The sequence below is a fragment of the Camelina sativa genome, chromosome 9 (genome assembly GCF_000633955.1).
Source record: "Camelina sativa cultivar DH55 chromosome 9, Cs, whole genome shotgun sequence".
Classification (NCBI taxonomy): Eukaryota; Viridiplantae; Streptophyta; class Magnoliopsida; order Brassicales; family Brassicaceae; genus Camelina; species Camelina sativa.
In genome coordinates this window covers 33,420,566-33,443,677 of record NC_025693.1, presented here as the reverse complement: position 1 = coordinate 33,443,677, position 23,112 = coordinate 33,420,566, and the positions used below count along the sequence as shown (strand labels likewise).

At 37.1% G+C, this 23,112-nt stretch overlaps 6 protein-coding genes across 8 annotated transcripts; 4 read left to right on the top strand and 2 right to left on the bottom strand.

The window, feature by feature from the left end:
- Positions 52-2,206, top strand: LOC104713854 (heptahelical transmembrane protein 3-like). Of its 2 annotated transcripts, none has more exons than XM_010431069.2 (4): positions 52-465; positions 551-649; positions 772-814; positions 1,420-2,206. In XM_010431069.2, exons 1-4 carry the CDS (start codon positions 230-232, stop codon positions 2,080-2,082), a joined length of 1,041 nt encoding a protein of 346 aa, XP_010429371.1. In that variant the 5' UTR covers positions 52-229; the 3' UTR covers positions 2,083-2,206. The 2 variants fall into 2 exon arrangements, with proteins under 2 accessions (XP_010429371.1, XP_010429372.1); XM_010431070.2 differs by having other exon boundaries at positions 64-465; positions 1,423-2,206.
- Positions 3,458-5,175, top strand: LOC104713853 (probable myosin-binding protein 5). The gene is made up of 3 exons (XM_010431068.2): positions 3,458-3,822; positions 3,964-4,896; positions 4,981-5,175. The coding sequence occupies exons 2-3, from the start codon at positions 3,970-3,972 to the stop codon at positions 5,002-5,004; spliced, it is 951 nt and encodes a 316-aa protein (XP_010429370.1). The 5' UTR covers positions 3,458-3,822; positions 3,964-3,969; the 3' UTR covers positions 5,005-5,175.
- On the bottom strand, positions 6,460-9,762 carry LOC104713852 (putative leucine-rich repeat receptor-like serine/threonine-protein kinase At2g24130). Its single transcript, XM_010431067.1, has 2 exons — positions 7,149-9,762; positions 6,460-7,059 (listed from the first exon to the last, which is right to left on the bottom strand). Exons 1-2 carry the CDS (start codon positions 9,715-9,717, stop codon positions 6,650-6,652), a joined length of 2,979 nt encoding a protein of 992 aa, XP_010429369.1. The 5' UTR covers positions 9,718-9,762; the 3' UTR covers positions 6,460-6,649.
- Positions 12,328-18,018, top strand: LOC104713851 (DNA-directed RNA polymerase 3, chloroplastic). The gene is made up of 19 exons (XM_010431066.2): positions 12,328-13,286; positions 13,367-13,555; positions 13,655-13,788; positions 13,885-13,954; positions 14,040-14,098; positions 14,241-14,358; positions 14,463-14,576; positions 14,703-14,834; positions 14,924-15,340; positions 15,507-15,557; positions 15,656-15,726; positions 15,851-15,935; positions 16,024-16,176; positions 16,264-16,338; positions 16,434-16,523; positions 16,629-16,676; positions 16,761-16,875; positions 16,960-17,063; positions 17,366-18,018. The coding sequence occupies exons 1-19, from the start codon at positions 12,435-12,437 to the stop codon at positions 17,474-17,476; spliced, it is 2,988 nt and encodes a 995-aa protein (XP_010429368.1). The 5' UTR covers positions 12,328-12,434; the 3' UTR covers positions 17,477-18,018.
- LOC104713850 (40S ribosomal protein S11-3-like) lies at positions 18,223-19,532 on the top strand. 2 transcript variants are annotated; one of them, XM_010431065.2, is made up of 6 exons: positions 18,223-18,333; positions 18,423-18,463; positions 18,555-18,655; positions 18,832-18,976; positions 19,053-19,122; positions 19,286-19,532. In XM_010431065.2, the coding sequence occupies exons 1-6, from the start codon at positions 18,322-18,324 to the stop codon at positions 19,310-19,312; spliced, it is 396 nt and encodes a 131-aa protein (XP_010429367.1). In that variant the 5' UTR covers positions 18,223-18,321; the 3' UTR covers positions 19,313-19,532. The 2 variants fall into 2 exon arrangements, with proteins under 2 accessions (XP_010429367.1, XP_010429366.1); XM_010431064.2 differs by having other exon boundaries at positions 19,053-19,142.
- Positions 20,576-22,704, bottom strand: LOC104713849. The gene is made up of 6 exons (XM_010431063.2): positions 22,495-22,704; positions 22,139-22,393; positions 21,882-22,055; positions 21,682-21,788; positions 21,340-21,590; positions 20,576-21,258 (listed from the first exon to the last, which is right to left on the bottom strand). The coding sequence occupies exons 1-6, from the start codon at positions 22,600-22,602 to the stop codon at positions 20,810-20,812; spliced, it is 1,344 nt and encodes a 447-aa protein (XP_010429365.1). The 5' UTR covers positions 22,603-22,704; the 3' UTR covers positions 20,576-20,809.

The window sequence follows — 23,112 nt, the reverse complement described above, 5'->3', positions numbered from 1 at the left end:
GATTAAAAAAAAAAAAAAAAAAAAAAACGGGGACATCTAGAGAAAACAAAATAATCAAGTGTACGCAACCTCACACAAAGAAAATCTCAACATCCAATCATATCCATCCACATCAAAATTATCTCACACGTGGACGGTCACCATCCCTCACATTATATTCGAAGATTGTTTTGGTCTCCATACAAATACAAAGAGATAGCGACGGGGCTGCTAGAGAACTAACCAGAGGATGAAGAAACGAAGAGCGGCGAGGAAATCTCCAACGATGGTGGAGGTCACCGATTGTACAGGTTTAGATTCCGGGGAAGAGACGAGAATCGTGAGGAGGTTGATGAAGTTCGAAGACTTGCCTGAGTATTTGAAGGACAACGAGTTTATACACAACCATTATCGTTGCCAATGGTCTCTCAAAGATACGTTCCTCAGTGCTTTCTCTTGGCACAACGAGACTCTCAACATCTGGACGTACGTCTATACACATCAATCTTTCTGATACTTACATTCTAATGTTTTAGTAATCTTTTTTGATAATATTTCATATAATGTTTAGGCACTTAATTGGATTTGCGATATTTTTGTGGATGACGGTGGTGAGTTGCTTGGTGACGACGGAGCTTAGCCTCGCCGGAGTTTTCAACGGCATGTCCGGGTAAGAAGAACCACCGAGGTTGAAATAGTCATTCTGATTAGTATTTTTTTTTTAAGTTAAAAACAAAAAAGTAAAACTGGCCTTTTTTGGGGGTTTGTGTATAATTGGGACCTTGACGATAGAGCGAGGATTTGCCTCTCAAGCAATCAGACTCTGCTTCTTCACGTAAGTATTTTTTGTATTCTTTTGATGCGTATATTGGTGCTTTCTAGTGACATTTTTTAATTGCCGCCTTATCTTATCTTATGTCACATGCATGCTGAATAATAATATATAGTTTTCATACCTCTTTAATCAAAGCTTATATAATCTTTGAATTAAGTCATTATTATTTAATTATCTCATATTAATAATTTGGAAGTAAATTTGCTAAAATAATATTTTATTTGTAAATTATCATGTGAAATTGTCCAATTACATATTTATTAATTAAATGTTGATATTAATTTACATAAATTAAAGTAAACAATATACATACATAAAAAAAAAAACATTTTAATTTATCTATGTTAACCAAAAATATACCAAAGCTGCAATAAAAAGTAAATTCATAATATATTAACCACATCGTTTTCATTTTCTAATCATGCAAAGTAGTGATAAATTGCCCCCACCATGTGTCGTTGTTTTCGACATATTTCTTGGATCTTTTCGTCTCTCTTGTGCTTTGAGCCCACCAAAGATCACATAAAGTTTTGAGAAAACAAAAAAAAAGATAAAGAATGATCCTTTTCTCATTATGACTAAACTTAAAATGATTCTCCCTCTAGCAGGATTCGAACGTGACACAACACATATCAGGTCTTAAAACTCAAGGAGAACCTATTCCAAAATGGCCATGGCTCGTGTACTTAGCCGGATCAATGGGTTGCTTAATCTGCAGCTCTGTTTCACACCTCCTCGCTTGCCACTCAAAACGTTTCAACCTCTTCTTTTGGCGTTTGGACTACGCAGGAATCTCACTTATGATCGTCGCTTCTTTCTTTGCACCAATCTACTACGCTTTCTCCTGCCACCATAACTTCCGTTTACTCTACTTGTCCTCGATCTCAGTCCTCGGTCTCCTCGCTATCATTACTCTCCTCTCTCCAGCTCTCTCATCGCCGCGTTTCAGAGCTTTCAGAGCAAATCTTTTCCTAGCAATGGGATCATCTGCCGTGATACCTGCTGCTCATGTGCTTTGCCTTTACTGGGATCACCCTAACGTGTTCGTCGCCCTAGGTTACGAGATTGCTACGGGCTTGTCGTATGCTTTGGGAGCAGCGTTTTATGTTAGCCGTGTGCCTGAGAGATGGAAGCCTGGAGCGTTTGATATGGCAGGACATAGCCATCAGATATTCCATGTGTTTGTAGTTTTTGGTGCTCTTGCTCATTGTGTGACCACTCTTTTCATCATTGATTTTGTACGGGCTTCCCCTTCTTGTGAGGTTTAGCCTAACGATATTGTTAGTAAGCCTCTGTGATCTTACATTACATTCCCATGTATGCGATCTAATAGCTGGTTTGCATTGAACTGTCTATGGCTATTTTGAGACTTAATTCATCATTTAAATCTCATTTTCAATATCGAAATAGTTCCTTGGAAGAGAAGAAACAATGAGAAAGGAGGAATACAGAGGACAGCTATAACATTTTGATTCCTCTGTTTTTTTGGGAGATTGAAAATATTTAGCAGTGGTGAAGGTTAAGGTACAAAAAAGGTTCTTCCAAGGAAATAAATGAGTTCAATAGCAATGTTCTAGTTTCAGGACATTCTGGTTTTCGAGGGTTTTTTTATATATTGCTAGATCGACTAGGGAATAGTAAGAATGAAGCCTTTTGTTATGCATCTTATTAGAAGTATTCATATCATTCTGATTAAGATGTAAACATTGCATGTTTAACATATGGATTGTCCACTCTATTTGACAATCATCAATATCGCAAGCAATGTTTAGGCTCTGTCTTGTAAAAAAAAAAAAAAAAAAAAAAAAACCTTACATGCAATTCTTTAGTAGAAAAAGATTCTGTGTGATCCTTTCTCTAAAACTGAGGTTTCTGACGTACACGAAATTCCAACATATCATCATCAAGGATTCTACATGTAAGATCTCCTTTCATGATATGGTTTCCTTGGTGACTTGGTGTCATCATTGAACAGAGTAGTACATCAACTTTGTATCACATCTTGTGAACAATAGTTTTTTTTGTCTCCTTTCTTGTGCATCTATGATGTTCTCGTGACTTATGGCATATGGACCAACAAAATCGACAGCCAAATAAAACAATCTATCTGAACCCCCATATGTAGTACTCCAATCAGATGTGTACACAGTATATCATATATAACTTAAAATGAAAATCAATAGCAATCTTTTTTTTTTCCAATGAATGTAAAATTTATTCATTAGTTGCAATCTTCTCTAAACAAAATCAAGAATCAGAGTGAAATTGTAAAATGGACCATGTGAGGGTGTTAAAAGATAGTACTTTCACAAGCCCCACAGGAGCCAATACTTGGTCTTTGTAATAAGCCGTTGTAGACTTAAAAATATTTAAGAATAATACTAGATTTCAACAAGAAAAAGAAATTTAAAATCATTTTAAAGGTCTCAGACGATTAAAAAAAAAAGTATATATCATTTTAAAGGAATAAAGGTAATCACATAAAATAATAGAAAGTCACATTTTATCATTATTCAAAGTTTCATCAGTATTTCAGAGAAAATATTTGACTCAGAAAAAAAAAAAATTTGTCTGATTCTGATACTAATCCTCTTTTCCTAATAGATATTTCAATGAGTCACATTAAGCATTCAAAGTTTAATTGATTTTTGTCAGCTCTTTTCTTGGTATCTCATAATTATTTTAGAGGACTATTAACCCTTTTTTTCCTCTCACAATTTATGAATGGCCCTTTCGAAATTAAGAAACTTTTTTGCTTTTGATGATGATATGGACAAAGCATAATTAATGGTTTTTGTTGGTCAAGCGTGTTTTCTCTGAATGAGTAATTTTTCCTTCTTTTTTTTTGGTTTTTTTCCATCTATAAGGTACTAATTTTGTCTAATTTAACATTTTAGTTTCCAATGTGTCATTATTATTTACGATAAGTTTCCACATAAAGCGTTTTTTGACATCTTTGTGAGCCAAACTTTGTGGACAATACTTGTGTTCTTCTGCAACTTAACGAGGTATCATTACTGAAATTCTTGTTCTCTAGACTTTTACAAAAAAAAACTTCAGAATCTAGGAGCTATATAGTCTTTGCTACAATCTAGTGGTCATTAAGTAATTTCTTGAATTGAAAGATAATATATATTGCAAATTTGCAGAGAGATATGGTAGGAAGAAGCTGCAGCTTAGATACGCGTGGACTTGAGTCCACGGATCTTAGAATAGCTTTTTATGAAATGAAAGAAGATGTAGAGAGGCTAGAGGGAGAGTTGGATGCTGAAAGAGAAGCTACTGCTTCGTCAGTGAGCGAAGCCATGTCCATGATACGTAGGCTTCAAGGCGAGAAGGCGATGCTTGCTATGGAAGCTAGCCAGTACAAGAGAATGGTTGAGGAGCGAATGTCTCTCGCTGAGTTCTCGATGGAGCTTTTGGAGGATCTGAATTACGAGAAAGATGTTGAAATCAAGAATCTTGAGTGTGAATTACATGCCTACAGGTGTAAGCTTACGAGCTTGGGATGTAACGGAACTGATGAGGATTGGGTGAGATTTTGCGATAGGTCTCAAACGCCGTCTTCTGAATCGATTAGTACAGTTCCTGTGGAGAAGGGAGTTATAGAGCAGAGCTTGGATTCAAGAAGGGATAAGGAGAAGGATAACGATTTGTATTGGGAGGGGATCAAGAAGCTGGACGAGCAATTGAAAGAGCTTAAGGGTTTTCGAGATTCTTTAAGAGAACAGTGCAATACTTTGAAGCAGGAGGCTGAAACTAAGAATGGAGAAAAGGGTTTGTTGTGTAAACCTGATTTGTTGGTGAAAAAGATGTCCAAAAAGTCATCAAAACAGAGAAGAGACAGAAGCATCAAAAGAGATCATGCGCGGGGGAGTTGTTCTGCAAACGATTCAGAGTATCAGGCCGAGTTGCAAAGGTTGAAAGAGAGAATAGAGCTGCTTGAGCGGGAAAGATGCAACACAGAGCCAGCTCAAGCTATTGTAGTAAAGCAAGAAAATATGAATCTGCAGAGAAAATCAGAAGAAGAGTTAAGATCTGCAATGTTTGGTTATGACTCAGCTACTGTTTCTGTTCAAGAGGTATGGTAATATCAACTTCTTTCAATAAAATTTTATATAGTACTTAAGTGCTAACAAAATCTTTGCATGTCTATTTTGAAACAGGCTATGCTTTACTTCTGGCTATAAGACACGCCTTTCTTTTTGAGATAACGATTTTAGGGCGAGTATTCCAGACGTTTGAGAATCTTATAGTGTGTTATTGAGATTAGTGAAGGCGTGAGATTACTATTGCACTTGCATTTGTTTTTTTAGCTTGTAGTAATTAAGAACCATATCTTCTGTAATGTTTGAGTCTTTGAGAAAACAAATCTTCTTCTATTTCTAGATATTTTTATTGTTTTAATCATACTTGTTCATATTTTGATGGACAAAAAAAAAAAAAAAAGAGAACCATGAAAGTGAGATTTACCAACCTGAAGAGTTTTGTGGATGCTTTGTCATTTCAGCACCAAATAAAATCTTAAACCTCACAGTCACCAATCTTGGATTGTCTATACATAATCCTAAGCAAATAGCTAAAATTAAAGCCCTTCTTTGATTGGTTGCGGTTAGAACTAAATTTAACCGATAGGGGATAGCCAGATAAGGTCACAAGTAGCTATCAACCAAACTTTTTCTAGTTCTGTCTCTAAGCATAATCTTTTCTCATGGTTATTCGTCATCATAGCTCTTTACATTCTAAGGCCTAATCCGAAAAGTATATATTCCTTTCACCATCTCAAAACCTTTTCTTCATTGGCACGATACAACTAAGTCTATAAACCATTTGTGTCACTATCAAATAGAGGCAGCATTTTCAGTTTACCACAACTTTGTGATTACTCATATTCTCTGTTGGATGTCACACTCAAGAAGCATATCTCATCTCTTTTACGGACTTATACCGTCCTCCTTGTGTGTGCATCCGGGATTTGCTATGCACTTGAAAAGATTATTAATTGTTTGATCTTTTTTTACTTTTGCACCTACCTCATTATCACTTCTAGCTTGTCCTATAGCATCTTCTTTTGCCCAATACTATTGTTTGAAGATGATGTTTCTACAGAAACTACTTTAGTGACGATAAGACGAGGATACAATATTGACATTTGACAAGTTAAAAGATAAAAATATGAAGCTTCAATCAATAACGCTCAGATATTTCTGTCAAACCAATCAAAAAGTTTGAAATCTTACGCATTCGTTTGCTGCAAAATCAAACTTAGCATAAGGAAATTTCTGAAGTTGTAACGTATCAAAAAGATTGTATTTGCTTTTGTTTCTTGGCTCATCACTTCTGTCTAATATGGCAGAAAGAGACAAATCTGATGGCATGTTGACCTTTGTCGATGTTGATGTAACCCATTAATTCTTACTTAATTTAGAAATATTAAACTAATAACGGACTAATAATGATCAACACAGTGGAGAGATTAATTAAGCAGACATCAGCTTCCACTTACAATATAAACCTCTGCTACAAATTTTGTATTTTAATCCAGAGTTAGGCACAAAAAGATTTTGATAAGATAATAATGCAATGGAAGAGTAGGAGAAGCTTCGCTGCTATATTCATAGCACGCACATAAGATATGATCATGATTACAGAAAACACACCTAATCTTTTCATTTAAAATTATCAACCAATGAATGTTAAATAGAAGATTTGGTTGAAAAATCTAACTTTTATTTTCTAAACAATGCAATTTGACTCAAGAATCCAAGAAATATCATTAAAAGAATGAATACAATTATCAAAACTGTCTGAAATATTTGATTCATCAGAAAACCATCATGAACTAGCTTCTCCTTGTGTTTCTTGAGATGAAATATGAAAAAGAGAAGGACAAGCAAAGAGATACTCTTTAAGCCGTCCCATCTCATGTGCAACATCTAGCATGTCAGGCCTAGTTGAAGGATTGTATTGAGTACATATCAATCCCAACTCAATCATTTCCATTATGACTTCTCTCCATAGCATTTCACATCTCTCTGGTTTCCCCTGCGGTTTCCATCTGAGCAACGCTTGTTCGATGATTCCCTCTAGAGAATTCGGGTAATGTGACTTCATAAACTCATGTAAGCTTGATCCTTCATTGACAAGAACATCTGTTGGTCGCCTTCCGCTCACAATCTCTAGCAGGAGAACCCCAAAACTGTACACATCTCCATGTGTCGATGCACGTTTCCCCATTCCATATTCTGATGAATAATCACTAACCATTTAGTTTAGAGACTAAGAGAGACTACTAAGTGAAACTTTAATAATGTTTTGAGAATTGTGTACGTACCTGGTGCAATGTAACCGACTGAACCGCATAACAATCCATCTGGTGAGCCAAATGACACTGAATCATCCGTAGAAACTGTTTCTTCAACGCCTTGAACAAATCTTGAAATCCCAAAATCTGTAACCAGAGCGGTCATTTCATCGTCAAGAAGGATATTGCTTGGTTTGAGATCACAGTGAACAACTTTGACAGGTGAGTAGTGATGCAAGTAAGCTATTCCTTCCGTGACATCGCTGCATATGTTCACCAACTGAATCAAATCCAAGTTCTTGCTCGAGTACTCTCCCGGATATAAGTGTCTCTCTAAGCTTCCATTTGGCATCAGTGGCAGAACAAGAGCCTTGAAACCAGGTTTGCTACAGGTTGTGATGATCTTGATCAAGTTCCTGTGCTTTGTTCTCTTCAAGATCTGACATTCTCTTTTAAAACTCCCAGAGAACTCCATTGCGGTCTTTGGATCGAGTACTTTAACTGCGATCTTAGTGTTGTTCCTTAGAACTCCCTTGTAAACATGACCAAATCTCCCTGAACCAATCAAGCTTGAAGCATTGAAACCTCCAGTTGCTGCAATGAGCTGCTGATATGATATTCTTGGGTACTTCGGGTCATTCCGGTTCTGTTTTTCCTCGTCTTCCAACTCTTCTTTGTCGTACACTGTTAGATTTTTTCCAAATCTTGATCTTTGGACCAGAGGATACCCAAAAAAACAGAGAAAAGGAGTTGCAATCAACGATAACAGAACCGGTAGAAGAACAGAAGTGTACTTGTGTTTCTTCTTGCAGGGTTGCATGCCTTTTATAGAACCACACAAGAGAGTATCTCCAAGAAAAGACTCAATGGACAGCTTAGAGAATGATCCTTTATCAGATACGTTCCCATAGAACAAGTTGAAGGAGAAATTCAAGTTCTTGAGAGTCGAAGACTGTTGAAAAGAAGGCGGTATAGCTCCATTTAATCTGTTGAAAGAAACATCTAGCTCTTTAAGATATGGCAATTGGCCTATTGATGTTGGAAGCGTACCGAATAAACCATTTCTTGAAAGATTCAGATGCTCTAATGCAATGCAGCTTCCGAGCTGAGGTGGAATCTTCCCTGAGAGTTTGTTGGAAGACAGATCAATGGAGAGAACCATATCCATTTTGCTTAGCTCCAAAGGTATTCCCCCGCTTAAGTGGTTGCTAGAGAGGTTAAGATACAGTTTCAGGTTTCTGAGATTGGAGACAACTTCAACTGGAATCTTCCCTGAGAGGTTGTTGTGAGAGAGATCAAGAATCTCAAGATTGATACATTTTCCGAGGCTTTGAGGTACCATACCAGAGAGATGATTTCCGTAAAGTAAAAGTCTTCTCAGCTGAGAAAGGTTAGCGAAACTATCCGGGATTGAACCAGAGAGCTTGTTTCTTGAAACATCAAGAAGACCAAGACGAGGTATTTCCCCGAGTTCCATTGGAATTTCGCCGGTTAAGAGATTATTTGAGAGATAAACCCTTTCAAGCTTGTTTAACTTACAAAGCTCTCGTGGTATAGGACCGGTCAAGAGGTTACTCGACAAGTTTAGAAGGGTTAGGTTCAAAAGGTTTGATATCTCTGGAGGTATAGAGCCATGGATACGGTTTTGTTCAAGATGAATCTGCACAAGATTTACAGAGAGGTGCCGTATGGAAGAAGAAATCTCTCCTCCGAGGCTGTTTCCGGCTAACTCGAGCTCTTGTAGGTCAGGGGAATTGGCTAAAGAGGAGAAAAAAGGTTCGAGGTTGGTGTTGTTGTTGTGGCTAACGAAATGGTTATAAGAAAGGTAAAGAAACTGAAGTTGTGGCATCTTGCTTATGACTTGAGAAGGTAACTCTCCTGTTAACAGATTTGACTCCAAATCCATCCATTTGAGATTTGTAGAGTTTGATAGCGAAGACGGTACAGTCCCCACGAGCTTGTTGGACCAGAGGAGAAGAAACCGAAGCTCTTTGAGATGACATTCTTTCTTGAGAGGTATTTCTCCGGTTAGAGAATTGTTAGAAAGGTCTATGTATTGGAGAGATGAAGAAGAACCATTGCAAAAGAGCTGAACCGGGATTGAACCAGTTAACCGGTTGCTTCCAAGATCAAGATACACAAGACGGTTAAGCGAACCAAGCTCTTGTGGAATGTTTTCTTGTAAGAGATTCTCAGAGAGGCTTAGCTGCTTCAAGGTTTTATGCAATGAGCCTATCTCTTGTGGGATTTTTCCAACGAAGAAGTTTCTTGAAAGGTCAAGAACCGTTAAAGCGGTTAGGTTGGCGATCGACGGTGAGATGACACCGCTGAGATCTCGACCGCTGATGTCCAGCTCGATCACTCGAGTGCTCTCTTTGTTACACTTCACACCAGACCATTTACAAACATCAACAGAAGAAGAAGTAGAAACTGAAACCCAACTGCTTAGAGAGTTATGAGGATCTGAAACAATGACCGATTTGAAAGAAAGCAGAGACGCTAGATCACTTTTTAATAACTCATGATCGTTCTCTTTAGAAGCAAGAACGGTCATAACAGTGATCAAGAACGAGATAAACAACAAAGAACAAGAACTCATTTTGTTTTTTTTTGTAGGTGTAGTTTAATTGAGACAACAAAGAAACAAAAATGGTGTTTGACTATACACACATATATATGTTATACAATCGAAGAGAGACAGTATCTCTTTTATAGTTTCTGCCTAACTAACGTTTAAAGAAGAAAACGAAACGTTTACAATTTTAACGTTTGGACTTTGGCGCCTATGATGTTTGACTTGTAAAGTCAACCAATGAGATGTGAACGCGTCTGTAATCTCGGCCACGTCATTTAATCGTTTTATAAATGCCGTGTGGTTAACTTTTTTTTCGTGAAGGTGTGTGTTAATCTTCGTATAGTGGTGGTGTATATGTCAGCATAAAAAACTAGCTTAAGGCCTAACTCCACCATCTGTTTTTGAGTTTTTTTATATTGGAAAAAGTATATACTAGATTATAGATTAGACTAAATAGTCACGTTTGTGATATTTATTGGGTTTGGGAGTGAGATTAGTAGGTGATGCTTTAAAATAATAGTGAAATAACATAATAATCTACAGGGGTGGTGTATTCTCAACAGCGTCCGATATGGCACCCATGTCGAGCATAATATATATCAAATGGGGTGTTTAACATGATGATTATTATTAGACAAAAAAAAAAAAAAAGTTAAGAAATAGGAAGATGGCTTGGTTGTGTTTTATGATTTGGGTATTTAAGCACTGATGTTTAGGGTACGGTCATATAAGATAAATTAATTAACCTAGCCCACCACACCAATGCGACTAGATTAAATAAGTTGTTGCAACTTGTTGCTCCAGTATCGAACTTTTGTCTTTTGTGATTTTGTTAATTATCACAATCTGGTCCGTCTCGTACGCGGACACCATCATATTTTATCTCAATTTTGTTAAAGACTGTTCTTGTTTGTCAATTTTCATAGACTATTCATTTTAGCCGTATAAGTTGCGCTAATTTCTTATATAGGGCAGCGACGTTACAAATTAAAGAAGTATGGTTTAGTGCAATACAGGACAATCGATGCAACAAATGTTAAATGAAGAGATTAATAAGTGCAATATGAGTAAAATATGTATTAGGCTTTGAATTATTTTTTACTTAAGTGCTCCAAATAATTTGTTTTACATAAAATTGTGAAAAATATGAAAAAATCACAATCGAAAAATTCATTGGAATTTCTATCAAATCCTAATTGGCATATAACATGTAACGTCTTGACTGCCACTTCTCAGTGGGCTCATGTCCAATCATAGTCCATGAGCTCACATTTTTTAATGGTTCTCACGCTTTTTCACTAGGCCCATGAATCTATCTATATCCGATGATATAGGTGGCCAAATCACTATATGATTTTTCCCTATGTTTTGTCCTCACTCGTACAGTTCCGACAGTCATTTCTCGGAAGATCATCCATCCTGAGACTATTCCAGCTCAAGCACACTTAACTCTAGAGTTTTCTCAGGACCTTTGACCGAAAAGATAAGTACACTTTGGTGACATACGTGGTCAAATCAATTTTTTAAACATTTCTGTAAGTCTCTGAAACCGGGTGTCAGATAACCTAATATTTATTTTTCAAAATCATGCAATGCCTTATTGATTACATAATCTTCGTGTAAGTTGTCCAGCTTTTTTATATCCAGTTTTAAAAAATTCACAGTGTAAAGATTCCTCCGCAATTGGCAAAACAATCGTTAAAGAAAAACAAAATAACTTTGTATCATAAAGAAAACAAGTATGTTGATACTCCATGAACAGTTTCGAGATGTTTTTGAGCTACGTTTGTTTAAATTCTCTTCATATTAAAACCTTAGTCTTATGCCACCATTCATGTCGGTGATCAATCGCGATAGACACATCATGTTTTAGACATAAAAGAAAGATTGAAAAACGGTCTCAAACAGAAGATTGACATAAATGTGTGACTTACTTTTTTGTGTTGTCTTTTGTTTTTGTTTTTGCTGTGATACAGTTTTAGTCCATTTATTTTATTCCCAAGTTTTTTGACGGTGATTAGTTCTATCTTCTATGTGAAACTTGCATCATCAATTTGAAAATTTCTTGTTATCCTTGTTGGGTTTATTTCTTCTTCACAAACTATACATGTTGCTCATGAACAACGGCTATGCTGTATCTTTCTAACCACTCTAACTGATAAGTTCTTTGGTATATCTGATCCCAACAATTATATAGTTGGTTTTCTATATGGCTACGAAAAGATAGAAATCTCTTGTGTAGTGATGGTGCCACAACAGTGTTGTCATCACAAATTTCACGTTGTTGCACCTATTCCTCAAATTCAGATTCTATATCTTCAGAAATATTTTAGGAGTTAAGTTCAGTAATCATGTGGATACTTAACCAATTTGTTATCGCTATATAAAATAAGTTTTCATTTTATAAAGATGTTATGTTAGAAAAGTAAAATAATTATATTTATATTATATGTTTAATATTTTTAATAGTATAAAAGTAAATAAAAATAAAATGTTTGTTTTTTTTGAATATCTTATAAATCATTCTAGAATTCTATTGTGATTTTTTTTAAAAAAAATATTTGGGGAAAATATAAAATATCTATTGTGGAAAAAAAAAACAAAAGAGTAGAGGTTTTAGAGAGGTTTGTTGGATTGTTTTTTGTTGCTCACACAAACACAAAGTTTCTTTTCTCTTCTTCAAATGTTCATAAGAAGACGACCAATACCTTATCCTTTACTATCTCCTCCTCCTTCCTTCCATGGCTTCCGCTGCGGCGGCTTCTCCTTCTCTCTCCTTAAACCAAACCTCTCATTTCCAACACCAAACTTCCCTCTTCACCTGCCTTAAACCTCCTTCCTCCCCCGCCCTCTTCCGCCGCAAAACCCTTCCTTTCTTCCAACGCCACTCACTTCCGATTTCAGCTTCCTCTTCTTCTTCTTCTTCCTCCTCCTCTTCTACTTCTCTCTCTGTTCACGAGAAACCCATTTCGAATTCCGTTCATTTCCACGGCAATCTCATCGAGAGCTTCGAGAATCAGGACTCCTCATACGCCGGAGCCATTAAAGGAGCGAGCTTGGTTGAGGAGCTTGAGAATCCGGTAGAAAGGAATGGGCTTTCTGGTCGGAGGAGGCTGTTTATGCAAGACCCACCGTGGATCTCTGCTTTGTTTCTCAAGGGTTTGAGTAAAATGGTTGATCAGACTGTTAAAATTGAGCACAAAGACATCGATAAGAGGAAGTTTGATTCTTTGAGGAGACGTCAAGTGAAGGAAGAGACTGAAGCGTGGGAGAAGATGGTTGATGAGTACAGAGATTTGGAGAAGGAGATGTGTGAGAAGAATCTAGCTCCGAATTTGCCTTATGTGAAACATATGTTCTTAGGGTGGTTTCAACCGTTGAAAGATGTGATTGAGAGAGAGCAGAAGCTGCAGAAGAACAAGAGCAAGAAGGTTAGAGCAGCTTATGCGCCTCATATTGAGCTTTTACCTGCTGATAAAATGGCGGTTATTGTGATGCATAAGATGATGGGGTTGGTTATGTCCGGACATGAAGATGGGTGTATCCAAGTTGTTCAAGCTGCTGTCAGTATTGGCATAGCTATTGAGCAGGAGGTATGAATGAATGAATAGTCAGTTTAGTTTAGTGAAGAAATGATGTACTGAGTTGTTGTGGTTTTGGTTGATCTCTTTAGGTGAGGATTCACAATTTCTTGAAGAGAACTCGGAAGAACAATGCAGGGGACTCACAAGAGGAATTGAAAGAAAAGCAATTGCTTAGGAAACGTGTTAATAGTTTGATTCGTAGGAAAAGGATCATTGATGCACTAAAAGTTGTGAAAAGTGAAGGTACCAAACCATGGGGGCGAGCTACACAAGCTAAGGTCTGTGGCGTTTTAAACACTTTTGAGTGAAATTGATGGTACTTGTCTTCGATAGTGAAATAATTTAATCTTTGTTGTTGTACTCTTGTCAATTTTCAGCTTGGAAGCCGTCTGCTAGAACTATTGATTGAAACAGCTTATGTACAACCTCCTCTTACCCAGTCAGGAGACTCTATACCCGAGTTTCGACCTGCATTCAGACACACGTTTAAAACCGTTACCAAATATCCAGGGTGAGAATGCATATTCGTTGTCGTACCAGTTTGAGGAGTACCTGACACATTTCTCTCTTTGTCTTATACTTATCTAAGAAAATTTGGACTTTGTAGGTCAAAGCTGGTTAGGAGATATGGAGTTATTGAATGTGACTCGCTTCTCCTTGCAGGACTGGATAAGTCTGTGAGTTAAAACGTTTCTTTTCTGGTTTAAAGCTATTCCATTCATGAGCTTTTAGGTGATCTTTTATTGTTATTGTCTCATGCAGGCTAAGCATATGTTAATTCCTTATGTTCCGATGTTAGTGCCACCAAAGAGATGGAAAGGGTATGGCTTTGAAAAACTCTTTCTTCTTTGGCTCTAGATTTTATCCCCATACGTACGATTGGTGCTCTTTAATTGAGAACCTCATGCCCACACATTATTTATATGGCACTTACGTATGCAAATGCTGTGACATTTTCTTCAGATATGACAAGGGTGGTTACTTGTTCTTACCTTCCTATATCATGCGTACTCATGGATCCAAAAAGCAGCAAGATGCACTTAGAGATATTAGTCACAAGACTGCTCATAGAGTATTTGAGGTACATTGGTATTATCGCTCTTGTAAATTATGTTTTGTTGTTGCTGTCTGGTAAATTGTAATGTTTTACATTACTATTTATATTCCGAAATTGAATTTGAACAGGCATTGGATACACTTGGGAACACCAAGTGGAGGGTAAATAGGAAAATACTTGATGTGGTGGAGAGGCTCTGGGCTGATGGAGGCAACATCGCAGGATTAGTTAATCGTGAAGACGTAAGTCACTAAAAATGTTATTGGATTTCTGCTGTTTTACCTTTCAGGGTTTCATTTCGAGAGTCAATTAGGTTTTAGTGGTATGTGTCTGATGTATTCTGTTCTCTTTCTTGTTTATTTGTTTAGGTTCCCATACCAGAGAAACCATCCTCTGAGGATCCAGATGAAATCCAAGCCTGGAAGTGGAGTGTTCGAAAGGCCAACAAGATTAACAGAGAGAGACATTCTCTAAGATGTGATGTTGAGCTCAAACTTTCTGTAAGAAATACTTTCTTACTGCTTACAACATTTTGTTCCATCTTCACTTGACTATCAAAAAAATATGAACTAAAAAATTGTCAATTCAGGTGGCTAGAAAAATGAAAGACGAGGAAGGATTCTATTACCCTCACAATCTTGACTTCAGGGGCCGTGCATACCCAATGCATCCTCATCTGAATCATCTGAGTTCTGATCTTTGCCGTGGAACCCTGGAGTTTGCTGAAGGACGACCACTTGGAAAGTCAGGCTTGCATTGGCTGAAAATACATTTAGCAAACCTCTATGCAGGTGGTGTTGAAAAGCTCTCACATGATGCGCGTCTGGCTTTTGTGGAAAACCATTTGGATGATATAATAGATTCAGCTGAAAATACTATACATGGAAAACGATGGTGGTTAAAGGCTGAAGATCCGTTTCAGTGTCTAGCTGCATGTGTTATTCTGACACAAGCCTTGAAAAGCCCTTCACCTTATTCAGTAATTTCCCATTTGCCTATTCATCAGGTAAGCACCGTAAACTTGTATCCAAAGTTATTCTACTCTTTACTTGACACTTGTTTTAATTATTTTCACCAGATGATCTTTCCATTGGGCTGTCAATCAACTATGCTATATATTTTCAATTAATCTGTCAATTAACACTTTTTCCTTGAATAATTTCTGTGTGCAGGATGGGTCGTGCAATGGTCTACAGCATTATGCAGCTTTAGGAAGAGATAGTGTAGGCTCTCTTGTGAACATTTATATCTGGCTTTTTCTCTCATTTGGAGTAATTTACAATCTCATATAGTTCTCTTCTTGTAACATGGCTTCTCTCAGTTTGAAGCTGCGGCAGTTAATCTAGTTGCAGGAGACAAACCAGCTGATGTCTATTCTGAAATTTCACGGAGGTATCATATCAATTTTATATGGAATTCATTTATTCGAGTTGGAATCATATCAAGCGTAGTTTCTAATGGTTTTCCTCTCTGTCTCTCTTTCTCACTCCTCTCGTCTTTGCTTGTGCTGAGATAGAGTCCATGAAATAATGAAGAAGGACAGCAGTAAGGATCCTGAGTCAAACCCAACCGCCGCATTGGCAAAGATCCTTATCACTCAAGTGAGTCTCAATGGTTTTTTATTGAACATAAAGCCATGGGAAAAGTTCTTCCCAATGAACATAAAGCTATGTTTTCTTCTGATTTCAGGTCGACAGAAAGCTAGTAAAGCAGACGGTAATGACGTCAGTATATGGTGTCACCTATGTTGGAGCGCGTGAACAAATAAAAAGAAGATTAGAAGAGAAAGGTGTTATCACTGACGAGAGAATGTTATTTGCTGCTGCTTGCTATTCTGCAAAAGTAAGAAGAATAGTAGCATTCTCGCAAATACTAGTTACTTTGTTTCTAGTTATAAACTAATTTTATGCTTGAAACATTTCTCCTCAGGTGACTCTAGCTGCCCTTGGAGAAATATTTGAAGCGGCACGTGCCATTATGAGTTGGCTTGGTGATTGTGCAAAGGTGTGGTCTTGTAATATGATTGTTAACTCTGCTGTTTTACGTTTAGTAAATGAGAGACCTAATCGTGTTTTCTTTTTGACTTGTCAACTTTACAGATAATTGCTTCCGATAATCATCCAGTGAGATGGATCACACCTCTTGGGCTTCCTGTTGTGCAACCCTATTGCAGAAGTGAAAGACATCTGGTAAGTGTTATCCATTAAGAATTTGTCATGTAAACTACAAATCATCCCATCGTGGGAGCCAATAATTTTGACTATTGGTATCAACTATGACCATTATGGTTGCAGATAAGAACATCTCTTCAGGTTTTGGCTCTGCAGCGAGAAGGTAACACGGTAAGCCTATTTGTTCCTCTCTTTGTGAGCACTGAGCAAATTTCACTTGTATGATCCCGTAGACTTAAATACTTGTAATGTCAGGTGGATGTTAGGAAACAAAGAACTGCGTTTCCTCCAAATTTTGTGCACTCATTGGACGGCACTCACATGATGATGACTGCAGTCGCATGTCGAGAGGCTGGCCTAAACTTTGCAGGTTAGTCCTGTTAATTTAACTGATGACTTGCCAACCAAAAAAAAAAGTTGGAATATCTACTTATACAAAGCCTGGGTTTTGCAGGTGTGCATGACTCCTACTGGACCCATGCATGTGATGTTGACACAATGAACAGAATACTAAGGGAGAAATTTGTTGAGCTTTACAACACACCGATCCTTGAAGATGTAAGTATTCGATAACTGTCTCGTTAGAAGCTTAAATGCCTGACTTTCTTTTCCTGCACATATGCCAAAGCAAATGAATGTGATAACCATCAGACGATTTTCAAACCATATGTGAAGTAGTTTCCAGCTTTACTGAATCAAGGTCCATGAATTTACTGAATCAATTGTTAGTTTTATACTAACAGAGCTTTATTTATCGAATATCAACATTAATGGTGATGCTCTAGTTAGTACTTCTTTCTCTAGTTAGTATAAATTATAGCCTTGATTGTCTTGTTGACATTGTTGTGTTCTTGATACAGTTGCTCCAAAGTTTCCAAGAAGCATACCCGAATCTCGTGTTTCCTCCAGTACCGAAGAGAGGGGATTTTGATTTAAAGGAAGTGCTCAAATCACAGTACTTCTTCAACTGAGTCCTGCACACTTAGCACCAGCGAACTGTCTAAAAACGGAGCAACTCAGAGATCTTTCTTTGGTGGCCTGTAGATACCATCCACCACCTCAAAACGACATGGAAAGAACCAGAAAGGTGCACGAGGAGACGACTGCTACTGCAACACACTTAAGAGATAAGATTCTGACATAAACAATCTTGCAGCAGAGGCATTCAGACAAACCTACTTAGATCAATTTTGGCATCATTGAAGAAGTTTCTAGCTCAGAAGGTAGGTCCTAGCCAATCTTGAATAATGGATGCAAGGCATGAGTCACTGCATCAAGCTTGTTTCGTGTTTTTTTTTGAGGATGAGATTAGGATTAGAGTTTTGTTGTATTTGTCATTCGTAGTGTTGATGTACAGAGAGAGACTTCATATACAAATCAAGAACACAAAACCAGAAGGGCACTAGTGTTGTAGTGACTAGTGATTTACCTCTGTGTGATCTTGTTGCCAACTTTTTTTTTGTCAAACAATGAAACAAATCTATTTAAATGCCCATGAAATCAGTAATATATAGCTGTGAGACTGTGACTGACATTTCCATTTCCAAATTATTTTTCTTAAAACTGAACCAATTCAAACAAAAAAACCAAGAGTGAATTTCAAATGATGATGTTACACAGAAAAAAAAAAAAAAAAAAACAAATTTTTGGGTAAAGATCTGTTTGGGCTAAAACTAAATAATGATTCCCAAAGCCCATTTATTATAACTACGATCTGCTAAGGTTAAGCGATTTTAGGGTTTTGCCTCTCATCCCACAAGCAGTTTAGGGCTTCTCTCTGTCTCTCTCTCGACACTCTCCAGTACCAACCTCAACCATGGCGGAGCAGGTTTCTAATATATCTCATTGTAGATTTATAAAGTTTCTTAATTTCTATGCAATTACGATTATAATGTTGGATTCATTCATGTGTTGCAGACGGAGAAGGCGTTTTTGAAGCAACCAAAGGTCTTCTTGAGGTGAAACGTTTTACGAAAAAGATACATCTTTTATCTACAGTTCTTAGAGTGTCTTCTCTTATGCGATTTATTATTGTGTTTTTTTATTCAGTTCGAAGAAATCTGGTAAAGGCAAGAGACCTGGTAAGGGAGGTAATCGTTTCTGGAAGAACATTGGTCTTGGTTTCAAGACTCCCAGAGAAGCTACTGAAGGTACACAATTTGTCTTTGTAAATGTTAAAGCTTGTGTTTTTTTTGGTTTAGATTGTGTTGTAATTTGGATTAAAGTTCATCTCTTTTTTCCCCTATATGGTTTATGAAATTGAAACGAGTTCTGTGTTTGTGTAGTAGTAGATAACATGTTCCATGTTTGTGAACTTTGTATATAGGTGCTTACATTGACAAGAAATGTCCCTTTACTGGCACGGTTTCTATTAGAGGTCGTATCTTAGCAGGAACATGTCACAGTGCGAAAATGCAGAGGACAATCATTGTTCGGAGGAACTATCTTCATTTTGTTAAGAAGTATCAGAGGTGAATAAAAAAAGATCTTTACTTTAATGTTACCACAATGTTTGAGACTAGTGTTTTAACATTGACTTTTCATTAGGTATGAGAAAAGGCATTCAAACATCCCTGCTCATGTCTCACCGTGTTTCCGTGTCAAAGAAGGAGATCATGTGATCATTGGGCAATGCAGGTGAGGACAGTAGTCAATTATCTTGAACTCATTAGAATCTCTCTGTGATATAGATTACCATTGGCTTAAATGTTGTTTAAATGTGATCATATTGCATCCATGTACTGATATTAGAATACCATTGGTTTAAATGGTGGTTTCAGACCTTTGTCAAAGACGGTGAGGTTTAATGTCCTTAAGGTCATTCCAGCTGGGAGTTCTGCTATAGGGAAGAAAGCATTCACTGGAGTGTAGAGACTTTTTAAGTTGTTGGGGGATCGATCCTTGAGAGGATTTTGATTTTCATATCGTCTAAGAAAGATGTCTTTTTTTGTTTCGTTTGTGTTAGCTTCAAACATTACTTTCTCTCTTACAAATATCATTATATAAGAATGATCTTATGTTTGTCTATGTTTCTTCTAAAATTTTAGATTAATGTGTTAGCTTAGGAATCAAACACAATAAATTTATGAAAAATGTGCTGTCTTAAGTCCAGATAAGAAGACATTAGACTGAAATGGGGTCGAAACAGAGTGTTAAACTATGAACCCACACGGAAATGTGTTTGGTTAAAACCAAAATGGAATTCATAATTTGGTCAAAGTCCCAATTCGATTTCTGCAAACACCAAACTCAGTTTCATAGATTTACTTTAATTAGATTTTGCCAAGTCTTTGTTTTCTTCATTCACTTTTGGAATGACCAAAGACGTGTCTTCTATATGTCTGTGGCCTTTGAATCTTTGCCTTGCAACTCATTAGCCCGAGAACCAAAAAATCATCTTGATCCCATGAAGGTTGTTGCCTTGTGGTAAACCATGCTGTTGATGTTACAAGCGGAGAGGATCATAGAATCCCAAGAAAAGTATGAGGAGATAAGAAGTGAAACACTAGACAAGTGTGTGTTTTGGCTACATACCATGCCTGGTCGACAAACCATAAACAAGTGCATTCAAAACCACTTGTCTGGATGATTCACTTCTAATCTCCTCCTACCCTTCTTGAGTTTCTGAGACTCTCTGTAAATCTTCTCCTAGCACTTTCACTACCCATAGGAAATCAAATAGATAAGTTTTTTGAGACTCATGCGAAGACAAAATATATAAAGCCTCACGAGAAGTATGTCGAGTCGTCTCCTCCATTTAATACTTTGAGCGAGACTAAACGCTTGGGGGAGGCAAAGGGTTTTTCGTGGAAGTGAAGAGGTCTCATGTCCTTTTGGCTTTTCGTTTATTTCACTATTAGTTCGACTTATATGCAGTTTCACTTGGACATAAAGCCCAAAGCAATCTCTAAGTTCATCAAATCCCAATTCAAACTCTGTCAAAAGGCAAATGTGTAGAACCCATTTTTTGGGTCTTGTGTAAGGTCTCTCTAATTTTCATCCCAAAACTTTTAATATAAAGTGTTGTCTTGTGTAGAACCCATTTTTTGGGATTAGCAAAGAAGATGAGGTTAGAGGATGAAAGCTATATTAAAAGTTTTGTTAATGTTTCAAACAAAAAGGCTTTTAGGAAATGCCATCACAAAAGCTTTTCTTTACAAGGATTCATCATCAAACACAAAAAGTTCCTACAAATCCTTACGAACAAGAGCACAAATTCTCTTGCTCACCAAGAAAGATAAATTTGATTTACAGCTACTTGTTCAAGATCCCTAGTCACAGGAACTTTTCAGTTTTACTATCTACTAATCTTCTTCTGAAATTTTGAACAATACCTTTGGGAGGGATGTGATCGGGGGAAGGTGTCCCAACAAATCACTGAATGAGTCTATCCTTGACATGCCCTGTAGTGGCTTGCTGCTTGAAGCAAGATCAACAACTCTTTTGCCTCCTTCGGTATCACAAGTCTCGATATTGAGCTGCGAGTTTGCAGCAATTTGCAAGAGGTTGCAGAAAGAATTCACCTTAGACATGACAGACTTCTCATCTGATGTCTCGGGTAAGGTGTCACTTAGCAGAAACTGTTTCATTTCCTCAAACTCTTGGTTGTTCTCACAACCTTGATCCAATAGTGTAAGGAAATCGTTCATCGAGATAGATTGGGGTAGGCCAGGCACTTTTTTCTGACTCCAACCGTTTTTGTTCCTCGATTTAACAGACGAACCAACTCCTTCAATTGCATGAGCATCCATCACTAAACATAAATAAAAGACCTAATGAGCACAATACAAGAGGAAATGAATATGATAAATAGTGAAAACAAAACACAATATACCTGAGCTAGGAGATAGTGCATCATGAGAGAGAGACACATGTTCTGATGATGACTGAGCTCCAACAGGATATGCCATATTATTAGATCCAGACATGGAGGGATTCTCAAATATAGATGTCCGTGAATCAAAGAACGGTGAGGGCAAATTTATCTCTGGCTGTCGACTTAAACAGAACAGACGATGATCACATTGGACAAGCTTCTCGAAATGTTTGTCCAATATCCCTGGGGGACACTGCAGAACATGTTTCCTACCATATCAAAAAGATACATAAGCCATTGTCAGTTGGAGTCATAACATATAAGTTCTATAGTTAGGACACAAGCAAGACATGTTGTTACCTGTTCATGCTGGCGTGACCATCAGTAAAATCTGATGTCGGATTCCACGTAGTATGCTTTCTAGGCAGCGGATCAATTTCCCTGTAAAACAAAGGCGGCCTAGCCAGCTGAAACAGAACAAAGATCATAAATAAAAACAATTCGTTGGTACATTTAAAGACAGTTGAATGAAACAATCACGAAAGAAGCCATTTTCATACCACGATGGACAGCGTTCCAGGTTCATCTTCAGGCAAATTAGCCTTTAGAGACATAATATCAGACCACTGAATCTCAATCTTGCTCTTAAGACCATGTTCCAACAATTCCCATACAAGTTTGTGTGTTGCAAAGTAGCATTTCGCTACCAGATCACCATCATGCATCGCCTTATACTACAAACAAAAAAGTCAAACTCAGACACCAAAAAAAAAAGACAAACCATGAAACATAAAAAAATCATAATTTGAAGACTCACCTCCCATTGACCAATCCTAAGAACCGTAGCATGAAAGTTAGAAGCTTTAAACTTTTCAACGGTTCCAACACCAAAACCAAAACCAAAACTCTCTTTCTTAACACAACTAGTTTCCGACTTTGTGTCGTCACCACTTTGAGAAAGCCTCATCTGAACCAGTTCTAGAAAAGAAGGGCTCTTTCTTAAACTCAACCCCAAAGGACTTGGCTCCTCAAGTAAGTTAAACTTAGACACCCCTGTTCCATTGCTCCATAGCTAATTCCATTTCAAACCCATCAATAAAAATCAAATTACAAATGTAATCTAGTTGCTTAGAAACATATAAGAAATCAAAGCTTTGTAACAGATGCAAAAACCTTAGCACGTTTGTAGAGAGGAGCATGTTCATCTTCAAGAGAATCTTCAACCATCTCTAGCTTCAAAGGAAACTTCGAAGCTTGACGTCTCATCATCATTTCAACCATTCAATCAAAGATCACAGAAACTTCAAGTGAATCTATTGGAAGAATCTTATATAAGAAGAAGAGTAACGAGTTTTTGATTTGAAGATCTAAAAAAACGCGAAAAGGACGCGATTGAAGTGTCACGCGCAGCTCTTGAGAGGTTTATTTATAATATAATTAAAAAAAAAATTAAGGTTCTAGAAAATACCCAAATTGGCCTTTTGATTCGTGTCTTTACATAGGAGGCTATGTTTGTCATTTCTTTTATTATCAATATATTACTTGGTTGAGATAGGCTGTTTCGGGTCCTACGTTTTGCTTTTTTTTTTTAATGACGGCTATAGATGGACAATATGACACGTGTCGCTTTATTCGGACGCTAGCTTCCTTATCTAAAAACTTAAAACTGGTCTCTTCTCTTTCTCCCTGTTTGGTTTTCGTCTGTTTTTGTCGTCACTCGTGTCACATATCTATATTATAATAATAAAAATGGTTCTATTCTAATGGTTAGATTTTTTTTTTTTTTTTTTT